Raw genomic sequence first — 12,518 nt, 5'->3', positions numbered from 1 at the left:
CACAACGCCCAGCTATTTTTTGTTGCAGTTTGGCTGAGGCTGGGTTCGAACCTGCCACCCTCAGTATATGGGGCCAATGCCCTAAAGAATTTTTCCTTTCTTAAAATTTATACAAGTATTTGACATCCTCTGTATATTAATAATTCAGAGTAGATTTTAAAATTGATACTGCGGCCTTTAGCTGATAAAGCCAACAGACACAGCTACATTTAAAGTGCTAGTTCAGGTGGCCCACACCTGTAATCTCAGCTCTCTGGGAAGTCAAGGCAGGAAGATCCCTTGAGTGCAAGAGTTTGAGACCAGACTGAGCAAGAGCAAGGCCCTGTCTGTAGTAATAATAGAAAAATTAGCCAGGCAATACGTATTGGTGGGCACCAATAGTCCCAGCTACTCAGAAGGCTGAGATAGGAGGATGGCCTGAGCCCAGGAGTCTGAGGTTGCTGTGAGCTATGACGCCACAGCACTCTACCTAGGGTGACAGAGTAAGACTCTGTCTTAAAAATAAATTAATAAATAAAATAAAGTTCTAGTTCTGCTTTTTACCAGGTGGTTCTAGGCAAGGAGCCTGGCCAAACTTGATCAAACTGTAGCATCTGGGAGTAATAATGGTGTGAAACATTAGCAAGCCTCGTCAGCCACACATCCTACTTCTGTTCTACTTCAAAGGACAGTTCTCTGACACAGTTGTCTCAGACATAGGACCACAACTACTGGCCATGCTTAGCTCATAAGTCTATAACAAACTACACATAATTTCACTATAGAATTATTATTATCGTACTAATATCTTAGCATCCAGCAAACTCTTCCTCCCTACCTCACTCCCAAAACTACCCTAGAAAAAATTATCTAGCACTTGTAATGATGACCTTCTTCTTCTTCTTTTCTTATGGAGTCTCATTGTATCACTAAGGCTGAAGTGCAGAGGCATGATCACAGCTCACTACAGCCCTCAGCTCCTGGGCTCAAGCAATCCTCCCACATCAGTCTCCCCAGAGCTGAGACTTCAAGTGTGCTCTACCAGCCCCGCTAGGATGCCCTTCTGACCTTGGCATTGGTGTGTAGATACTTCTCTTCTTAGTACCTCACTGAGACGGGGTGCTCACTGAGCAGCGTGCTACTCTAGCCCACGCTCTGTCTTGCTGGACAGCCAGCCCGGGAGCACATCAAGAACATGCATAGCTACAGTGCCACCATGCTGGACATGGGCAGCAGGACCCATGCCCAGTAAAGCATGTCTCACCTCAGTCTCAGAGGTCACATTATCAGGAAAAGAGAAGAACGAAGGAGGACACAAGCCCTGCATGTTTACTTTTTTACATCTTATATGTAAGCTTAGAATTTCCAAACTAACTAAACTATTAGACCCATAATTTGGTTCATTAAGAGTTAAAGATAAAAGTTTTAATTTCCATTTTATTTTGTAATAAAAGTGCCAATGAGCACGTTCAAGAGCACGACTAGAACACAAAGGACTCCGCCTCTCCCCCAGCACACTTTGCTAATTTACCAGAACTACTATACAGAGTTACCTCCCTAATGTCAGATGAAGCGGCACAAAGAACCAAATTGGAAGATACACAAGGAAGCACATGAAACAGCACTGTAAGTGTGTATGCACAACGGCAGGCTAATTACCCAACAGAGAGACTGTCTTCAGCACAGCACGGATCTGCTTGGGGGGCTGCTGGGCCTGGCTCCGGGCCTGGCTCAGGCGGCAATAACTCTGCACCCACTTCACCAGACAGTCCTCTCGGGTTTTCGACTCTTTATGCAGTTCTTTCAACAGTTTCATGGCAAGTGAGAAGTTGTTCTGTATTAACAGAAGAAAAAGAGTAAAGTGCTGTGTTGACATACAGGAGACAGTTTAGAAATAAAACTGCTTCACAAAAGTGCCAAGCGGCCTGCCTCCCCTGTGCACACCACCCATGGCCTAAGAGCCCCAGTCCATTTCCTCAGCTTCAGTTATGAGGATGTCTTTTTAGTCATTACTGGGATATAATTCATATTTAGAGAGTACAATTCAACCTTTTTAGTGTATTTACAAAGTTGGGCAGCAACCACAACTAACTAATTCCAGAATATTTTCAACATCCTGGAGAGAAACCCTCTGCCCATAAGCAGTCACTTCTCATTCCCTCTTGCCAGTAACCATCACTAATCTGCCTCTGTCTCTAGAGATCTGCCTATTCTGGGCATTTCAGAACCACAGTATCAGAGAACTTGTGCTTTTGCGGCTGGCTTCTTTTGCTCATTATGATGTTGTCCAGGCTCACTCGTGCTGCTGTGCACATCAGTGCTCCCTACTCCTCACAACCAGGGATGTTCCATACACCTACTGATGAACACAGGTTGTTTCCACCTTTCCAGCTACTTCAAGTAATGCCATTGTGACTATTTCTGTATAAAAGTCTGTGGGCATATGCTTTCACTCTTCTTGGGTATAAACCTAAGGACTGGCAACTCTGTGTTTAGCTTTTTTGGGAATATACAGGCTGTTTCCCACAGGTGATGCACCATTTTCCTCATCAGCAACGTCTGAGGGTTCCAGTTTCTCCACATCCCCACCAACACTTAGTATCATCCATCTTTTTAATTCTAGCTGTCCAAGCAGGTATGAAGTAGCGTCTTATCATGATTCTGAGCTGCGTGTCCCTGACGATGGATGATGCTGAATCTTTCCTCATGTGTTGCCAACTATCTTCTTATCTTCTCTGGAGAAATGTCTACTCAAAACTTGTCATCAGGTTGTTTACCTTTCTTTTTTTTTTTTTTTGAGACAGAGCCTCAAGCTGTCCCCCTGGGCAGAGTGCCATGGCATTACAGCTCATAGCAACCTCCAACTCCTGGGCTCAAGCGAGTCTCCTGCCTCCGCCTCCCAAGTAGCTGGGACCACAGACGCCCGCCACAACGCCCGGCTATTTTTTGGTTGCAGCCGTCATTGTTGTTTGGCGGGTCCGGGCTGGGGATTCGACCCCGCCACCTTAGGTGTACGTGGCTGGCACCTTAGCCGGTTGAGCTATAGGCGCCGAGCCTGTTTACCTTTCTATTGTTCAGTTGTAAAGCATTCTTAATATATTCTGGATACCAGTCCTTATCAGATTCAAGATCTGTAAATATTTTCTCCCTTTATTTGGTTGTCTTTTCCCTTTTTTAAGCATGTCATTTGAGACCAAAAGTTTTTAACTCTGAGGCTGTACAACCAACCTACTTTTTGTTTGATATTCACTCAGATGTCTTTCAAGCTGTGTAGTATACCCGAATTCTCTCCCATGCTGCAAAAGACATTTTCATCAGACCCTCTGCAAAAGTCAGGCACAACATGATCCTTTGCAAACCCACCAAGAAGCCCTGTACCCCTCTGCGGGAGTAGGCTCTGCCCTTCCCAGCACTTCACCTCCATGCTCTTGCGTGCGCATTTCTTCACGCTAGGAATGCCTTTCTCTCTTTCCCACATCTAAACCCTTCCGTCCCCACAAAGCACACCCTAAATCAACTGCCCCCTCCCCAGGTTGTCCTAACATCTCCTGTCTTCACCCACCTGTGCGCTGTGGTCATGTGTGTACCCCAACTGCCTGCCCTCTCACTGGCAAGCAGCCACAGGGGCAGGGACCATGTCTCTTCCTCATCATGACCCCAAACCTCCCACCACAGTGTCCTGAGCTCAAATCAGTCCTTCTCCCTGCCTTCTAACCTGCCTCACTTCTATCTTGGGCTGCTCTGGGTTGGGTTTACTTTGCAATATAAAAATTCTTAATTGACATGACAACTAACAAAGCAAAAACTATGAATAAGCATTTAAGCCTACAAAACAGAAATATTAACTATTCTAACTAGAATAACATCTTTTGCTTTGTAATAGCAATCGATGCAGGGTCATTAAAACAGCAAGCCCCCTAGTATATTAAAATATGATTTAATGCATCCAAACAGATCATATGTAACTTTTAAGCAAAATATACTTTAACATTAAGAAAGGGCCTTATTATTAACTGACAGATTTCTACAAACTAAATCTTTTGTTAAATGAGATCAAATCTCACATTAGGTTAATTTTCAAATAACAAATACTAGTCATTTTGAAATGATCAACAGGCATACAATAAACTTTAGAGGCTTTCTGGATAATTTTAAATCTGTGTTTCTTCAAGATCACTTATAAAGAGAAAAAAACTCGTTACCTACTCAATCATTTTAAAGCTTCAGATTTTAAAGGAAAGCTAAGAAAGATGCTAACTCAGGAAGACCCAGAGTGATGTGGGAGCAGAGACTGAGCCAACCTGCTTCCGTGCACTTTCCACCATTGCCATTTTCATGGAGAACTTGCAGCTCTGGATCAGGGACCTGACATCTTCCTGCTCGGGTGCATCCCTGCCATCCCTGGGGTCCTTATCTCCATCCACGTTCATGCTGTGATCATCTAGAAGACAAGGCAGCTTCTCCTCTATTTTGCTAAGAAAGAAACATCTACATAAAACAAAGAAAAATGAAGCTTAATATCAGAGATTCATAAAAGAACTCAGACAAGAAGCTACTGGATAGCAACTGCAGACAGAAATTCTACAATTACAAAATTTTGCTCACATTTAAGCCATATATGTATACTCTAGATAGTGGACTTACTTTCCATTTTAATAAATCAACTCTTTAAAGATCACCAAGAATATTTCAACAGAATTTTCAAGACATCACTGAGTGCTTCCACTTCCATAAAATAGAGCATTCAAATACGTAACTGTTCCTGATTAATGGTGATATAGTCTGTGTTGAGTCAAAAGCCATTTTTCTTCTTTTATCTCTCAATCTAAGGTCCTGTCTACACCCAAAGGCGAAAAATGGAAGGCTGCAAACAGGCGATAAATAATCCCTGAGAATTTTTAAAGATAATGCTAGGTTGTTATAAAATTATTTTTATTTATGTCATCATTTACACATTTGACTTTAAATGATTTCACTTCCATTAATATCAGTACCACCACAAAAAGGTTTAACATATAAAGTCCATCCCTGATCAATAACCAATTTTCTGTTGTTCATACAGGAACCAATTTCTAATTTTCTTAGACTACTGTGGCCAGATAAACCAGCATGCCTCACATCTCTTTTCTGCTCTATGCTTCTCACCTCAAACAAATTTGCACTGCCTTCCTCCAAAGATGCTACTGGTTTTAAGCTTTCATTATGTTTAATCATAAGGCTGGACAGGTAAAGGTGGTGTAGGCTGGGCACTTTGGGAGGACAGCCTGAGGCCAGGAGCCTATGCAACTAATGAGACCCTGCCTCTACAAAAAATTGCGAAATTAAAAAAAAAAATTAAGAATAAAATTGCAAAATTAGCTGGGCAAGGTGGTGTGTACCTGAGGTCCCAGGTACTCAAGCTGAGGTGGGAGAATTGCTTGAGACCAGGAATCTGAGGTTATAGTGAGCTGTGATCACTACACTCTAGTCTGGGTGATTGAGACTGTGACTTAAGAAAAAAAAAAAAACACCAAAAAGGATAAAATGGTACTTAATTAATAACTTAATAAAATGATGAATGAAAGAATCCATAAGTGTCACCAATGTAAGGAAAGTGCTCCAGATCTCAGAAGGGCAAAGGTGGGTACCAGTCACACAGTGAGCCCTCCTGGGCTGTGAGGAGCACACTCAGCACAGGGGCTGAGCTGCTAAGTCTGAGGTAGAGGGACCAAGTCAAATAAAGGCAGAAAGAACTATATTACATGTCATATTCTTAAATGAAATCGAGGAGGACAGAGCCAGGAAGAGAAGAAGAGAACCATCTTTTCTAAAAACAACAGCGTCTCAAACAGCATCAGGAAGCTTGAGAGCCTCTCCTACCACAGAGCCCCAACAGCTCAGCCCTCTATAGATGAGAACCAGCCCTCAGGCAACACCTGCTGCAGCTCCTCAAGAGCTCTGATGGTAAACAAAAGATAGCAGGGAAACTGAAAGTGGGAAAAGGGTCTACTGTTGGGATGGGTTTCTTATTTCTTCTTTTTTTCATGTGTTATGAGGTAACTGCAGCTGTGAGGTGGGGTAGCAGTTTGAGTGACTGAGACCTATGAGGAAGCACTGCTGCTGCATTCTGCCCATGGAAAGAAGCTCAGGCCAAGAGATTTTTTTCTTTTTAAAAAGAAAGTTATATAGGCTCGGTGCCTGTGGCTCAAGTGGCTAAGGCGCCAGCCACATACACCTAAGGTGGCAGGTTCGAATCCATCCCAGGCCCACCAAAGAACAATGATGGCTACAACCAAAAAATAGCCAGGCGTTGTGGCAGGCGCCTGTGGTCCCAGCTATTTGGGAGGCTGAGGCAGGAGATTTGCTTGAGCCCTGGAGTTGGAGGTTGCTGTGAGCTGTGATGCCATAGGGGGACAGCTTGAGGCTCTGTCTCAAAAAAAAAAAAAAAAAAGAAAGAAAGTTACATAAATAGAAGAAATATTGGTATTGTTCTGGAAAAACAAAGGCATGCTTCCTGGGACCAGGTGTGGTGGCTCATGCCTGTAGTCCCAGTTTCTCAGGAGGATACAGCAAGAGGAATTGCTTGAGACCAGGAGTTGGAAGCTGCAATGAGCTCTGATGATGCCACTGTACTCTAGACGGGTGACAGAGTAAAATTCTGTCTCAAAAAAAAAAGAGACAGACAACAACAGAAAACTTCCTAAAGTTGGTTACATAAATGTACAGATTCAAGAAACTTAGTGACTCTCAAATAAGATAAATTCAAAGAAAACCAAACTAGTTGGGGCACAGGATCTCACACCTGCAATCCTAGGCCAAGGCAGGAGCATCCCTTGAGCTCAGAAGTTCAAGACCAACCTGAGCAAGAGCAAGACTCTGTCTCTACTAAAAATAGAAAAATTAGGCTCAGTGCCAGTAGCTCAGTGAGTAGGGCGCCAGCCACATACACTGAGGCTGGTGGGTTGGAGCCTGGACCGGGCCTGCTGAACAACAAAGACAGCTCCAACCAAAACTAGCTGAGTGTTGTGGCAGGTGCCTATAGTCCCAGCTACTTGGGAGGCTGAGGCAAGATCGCTTAAGCCCAAGAGTTTGAGGTTGCTGTGAGTTGTGTAGTACTCTAAGAAGGGTGACATAGTGACACTCTGTCTCAAAAAAATAAATAAAATAAAAATAGAAAAATTAGCTAGGCATTATGGCTGGCACCTGTAGTCCCACATACTCAGGAGGCTGAGGCAAGAGTTTAATGTTGCTGCAAGCTATGATGCCACCGCACTCTACTGAGGGTGACAGAATGAGACTCTGTCTCAAAAAAAAAAGAAAGAAGAAAACAAGAAAAGAAAAGAAAACCAACCTACTTTGTCACATCATAATCAAATTGCTGATAAGCAGTAACAAAGAAAAAAATCTTTAAAGCGGCAAGAAAAATATGACATATCACAAACAGGGTAACAAGCTTAAATAACCATGACTTTCTCCTGAACATGGAGGCCAAAAGATACTACTGAGGACAAAGAGAATCTCTCCAGCATTCCACATCCTGAGAAAATATCCCTCAGGAGTGACAGTGAAATAAAAATACCTTCAGAGAAAGAAAAAAACTAGCAGAACTCATCACAGGTAGGCCCACATTACAAGAACTGCTAAAGGAAAATGGTACCAGAGGTAAATCCACATAGAACTTTAGAATTACATGTGATTCTTTAAAAGTAAAATTATAACACTATTTAGTAGTGTTTTAATTATATGTTATTTCACATATATATATATATGAGAAATCTACACATACAATATATGTGATTTACACATTTATGTGTATAGTAATACATATTGATACCAGACTTTGGATATTGGATTTCCAGGCTCTTGGTCTCCACGATTCTATGAATGAATCCACGGACCACAGGATGGAAGTTAGGTTTTATTTAACAGGTATTACAGCTCTTACAAAGAACCAAACCTTGCAGAGCAGGATAAGATAGGTTTTATACAAGTGTCACAGCTCTTACAAAGAGCCAAACCTCCTTGCAGAGCAGGATGCAAGTGTTACTGCTCTTACAAAGAGCTGAACTTCCTTGCAGAGCAGGATCCAAGTGTTACAGCTCTTCCTCTTCTGCAAGCTCTCCCTCAATAGTCTTTGGCAATCTGTTATGGTCTTTGCTTTCCTGCTCTCTCTCCATAGGAGGTCTGTGAAGATTGCCCCTAGGCTCTCTACTCAGGGGTTTATATAGGGGCAGTTATCCAATGAGCTAAAAGCTGAGCTGATTGGTCTATTTTCTCCTGAAATATTTCAGCTCCTGAAAATACATCAATCAGGAGCTGAATTGAAAATGGACCAATTAGGGATGCACTGGAGGAACTGCTAGTGTTTTCCCCTGCTCAGTCAGGTCTTTTTTGCTACTGGAGCCTCCGGTGGGAGAGGAAAGCTCCCTCTGCTTGCTCCAGCCTGCTGGTTCCTTTGCCGGCTGCCGCAGTCAAGACAGAGGCGGCAGGTCCCCCAACCCCGCTCAGCTGAGCTGGCTAGGGTGCCACTTTGTCCGGTATCAATATCATTACTTCACAACAATAAAAGGGACATTTATCCATGTTTATGTACCTAATAACAGAGCCAAAATACAGTAAGTAAAAACACAATTAAAAAGAGAAACAGAAAATTCTGCAATCATAGTAGATGTTCATATCCCTAACTTGGCAGTGTGGAACTAGGTAAACAAACACAACAGTAATGACACAGATTTTAAAGCACTACTGACCAACTGATCTAACCAAAATCTATAGACCAGTATGTCCATAACTAAGAATATATAAGATTTTTCAAGTTTATGGAGTATATTTACTAAAATAGACCATCTGTTGGGTCATAACGTAAGTCTCAAAAAACATAAAAGGACAGAAACCACAAGAAAATTAGCTTAGAGATCAATAATAATAAAATAACTAGAAAACTCACTTATTCAGAATTTAAAACACTTTTAAATATCTCACAGAAGAAAAAAGAGGTCACATGGAAATTAGAAAATAGCTGATGTAATGATGAGAGACAGGACACCCATGTACTGCTGGTGGAACTATGCAGAGTGATGTGGAGATACCTAAAAGAGCTAGAGGTAGACATGCCTTTTGATTCAGCAATCCCACTGCTGGACATTTACCCAAAGGAAAAAGACATTTTATAAAAAACATACCTGGACTTGAACACTTATAGCAGCACAATTCACAATTGCAAAGATCAGAAAAAACCCAAGTGCCCATCAATACGTGAGTGGATTAATAAAATGTAGTATACGTGTACCACAGAGTGCTTCTCAGCCATTTAAAAAAAAAAAATGTGTATTAACTTGGATAGAAGTGGAAACCATTCTTCTAAGTGAAGTATCACAAGAATGGAAAAACAAATATCACATGTACTCACTATTAAATTGGAACTATTCAATCAACACATGAAAATAACACCTATCAAAAATAAAGGAGATCAAGCCAGGCGTGGTGTCTCACGCCTGTACTCCCAGCACTCTGGGAGACTGGGCAGGTGGCTTGCTTGAGCTGAGGAATTCAAGACCAAGGGGAGCCAGAGCTAGACCCTGTCTCTAAAAATAGCCAGGCATTGTGGTAGGTACCTGTAGTCCCAACTACTTGGGACAAGAGGATCGCTTGAGCCCAAGAGTTTAAGGTTGCTGTAAGCTGTAATGCCATAGCACTCTACCCAGAGTGACAGAGTAAGACTCTGTCTCAAACAAACAAACAATCAAGTAGGTCAGGGGGGCAGGGGATAAATTCATAACTAATGAGTACAATGTACATTATCTCAGTGATGGGCACGCTTGTAACTTTGACCTGAAGAATACAAAAGCAATGTATGTAAATAAAACGTTTCTACCTCCATAGTACTCTGAAATTAGAAAAAAAAAAAAAAAAAAGGAAAATATTGGGAACAGAATAAAAACATGTAATACCAAAATTTGCAGAATGTAGCTAAAGCAGTGCTTAAACACACACACAACACACACACACACACATACATAACTTTAACGGCTTACATTAGAGTGAAGAAAGTTTTAAAATCAATGATTGAAGTTTCCACCTTAAGAAACTAAAAAAAAGCAAAGTAAATTTAAAGTAGAAAGAAGAAAAGATGAGACCATAAACCAATGAAATAGAAAACAAGTAATAAAAAATTTCAACAAAGCCAAAACCTGGACTTCTGAAAAGATCAACAAAATTAATAAAGTTACACTGAGACAAATCAAGAAAAAAAAAAAAAGACATAGACAGAAGGAAAGAATATAAATCACTAACATCCAGAATGAAAAAAGAATTCCTACCACAGATACCACAAATAGTAATAAGGATAAAAGAATGATGTCAATAAGTTTATACTAACAATTTGAGAATTTGGATAAAATGGACAATTTTTTTTTAAAAATAAGGGAGGCAAGCATTTTTTAAAAGTTATTGAAAAATGTAATTTAATAAAATTGACACAAAAAGAAATAGAACATTCAAATTCCCCATCTGTATCCACTAATGAAATTACATACATTTAAAAAAATCTTTCCCAAACTCCCGGTCCAAAGAGCTTTACTGGTGAATTTTATCAAATAAGTACAAAATAATAAAGATCTTATACAAATAAAAAATAGAAAACAGGCCCAGTTCATCTCACGAATCCACTACAACCCTAATATCAAAACCTGACAAAGATACAATGAAGAGAATCACAGATCAATATTCTACCTGACTCTAGATTCTAAAACCATTAACATCATTTGCAAAAATATACAAAATATATAATTGTGATCATAAAGGGTTTACCCCTGAAGTATGAGACTAGAGTCACATTAAAAAGCAATCACTGTAATAACACACCACAAACACAATACAGGAGTAAAACAGCATGATCAATTAAACCTATGCCAAAAAAGCAATTGAGAAAACACAGCACCATTCAGGATAAAAGAAAACTCTCAGAAAACCAGGAACAGAAGAGCATTCCCTCAATTTGATAAAAGGAATCTACCAAAAAACTACATCATTCTCAAAATGAATGAGTGAAGTGTCTTTCCTACTATCAGAAATAAGACTAAGATGCTCCTTTTAGGATATTTAGCATATTTAAGACTGTACTAGAGACCTAACCATTGAACAAGGTAAGAAAAACAAAGAAATAGCATAAAGTTCAGAAAGGAAGAAGTAAAAGTGACCCTGTTTGCAGATATGACTATTTACACAGAAAATCCCAGTTAGTCTATAAAACTTGAACCAAAATTAATAAGTGAAATTAGCAAAGATAAAAAGTTAATATGTAAAATGCAATTGTACATCAGCAGTAAGTAACTGGAAAATACAATTTTTAACAAAACTTCCATTTTACGAGTGCTGAAAAACACAAAGAAGCTTGGAATAAATCTCTCAAAACACTCCATACTGAGAAAATACAAGTCACTGAAATTAAAGAAGACCTAGATAAACAGAGACAGACCCTACTCATGAACTGGGTAACTCTATGGATAAGATGGCAATTGCCCTAAATACGTTCATTACAATAACCCAATCAAAATTCTCAGTAGTTGTTCCTGGGAGAAATTTCTACAATGCAAATATAAATGCAAATTACTTAAAATGATTTTTGTAAAGAAAAACAGAGTTGAAGAACTCATCCTACCTGATTTCAAGACTACTAAAGCAACATCAATGACAATTACAATTCTTGTAAGTCAAAAATTAGACCATCGCACCCAGAAACTAACATAAAAATGGTCACCTGACTTCAAAAAAGAAGCCAAAGCAAGTAGCCAACTGTCTTTCAGTTACAGTAAGAAAGACATTTGAACAGAGCAGGATAAACAACTGCGTATCTATATCGAAAAAGTCAATGTCTGTCTCATAGCATCCACAAAAATTATCTTCCATAGGCCAGGCATGATGGTTTTCGAAGCCCAAGGGGTTAGGATCACTTCAGGCCAGGAGTTTGAGGCCAACCTGGACAACTCAGTCTCTGCTAAAAAAAATTTTTTTTTAATTAGCCAGGCTTGGTAGTGCAGGCCTTTAGTCCCAGCAACTCAGGTGGCCAAGGCGGGAGGATCACCGGAGACCAGGAGTTTCAGTCTGGGGGACAGAGCAAGACTGCTTCTTCAGAACAAGAAAGAAAACTTCCAAGAGATCATAGACATAAAAGTAAGAGCTAAAATTATGACATTTCTAAAAGAAAACAGGAGAATAACTTCCAAGATAAGCCTTGAAAATGAGCTTGAAGGGCTCTCACTGGCCAAATCTGATGTAATTTAACACAAAATTAGGACGGTAATGGGCTATATCCCATTAAATAAACTGGAATCCATGAATCTATTTTGTTAATTTTTAAAAGTAAATAAATAAATAAATGGGAGAGAGAGAGGAGGGTGCTTCCGTTTAGTAAATTGCAGACTGATAAATATGGAATGAGTGGTGGAATTAGAAATTATTATTTTGGGGCGGCACCTGTGGCTCAAAAGGGTAGGGCGCTGACCCCATATACTGGAGGTGGTGGGTTCAAACCCAGCCCTGGCCAAAAACTGCAAAAAAAA

General features: G+C 40.3%; 1 protein-coding gene across 1 annotated transcript in view; it reads right to left on the bottom strand.

The window, feature by feature from the left end:
• PRKDC (protein kinase, DNA-activated, catalytic polypeptide) overlaps window positions 1-12,518 on the bottom strand; it is a 186,463-nt gene that overhangs the window by 24,201 nt on the left and 149,744 nt on the right. Inside the window, exons 69-70 of the mRNA XM_023508282.1 lie at window positions 4,281-4,467; window positions 1,639-1,813 (exon numbers count right to left, since the gene is read on the bottom strand). Coding sequence (XP_023364050.1) covers window positions 1,639-1,813; window positions 4,281-4,467 — 362 coding nt within the window. The remainder of the gene's footprint in view (window positions 1-1,638; window positions 1,814-4,280; window positions 4,468-12,518) is intronic.

The sequence above is a fragment of the Otolemur garnettii genome, unplaced genomic scaffold (genome assembly GCF_000181295.1).
Source record: "Otolemur garnettii isolate 467f Iridium unplaced genomic scaffold, OtoGar3 scaffold00237, whole genome shotgun sequence".
In the NCBI taxonomy this organism is placed as follows: Eukaryota; Metazoa; Chordata; class Mammalia; order Primates; family Galagidae; genus Otolemur; species Otolemur garnettii.
Note: the sequence above shows the minus strand (reverse complement) of the source record. Positions and strands in the feature narration are given on the sequence as shown.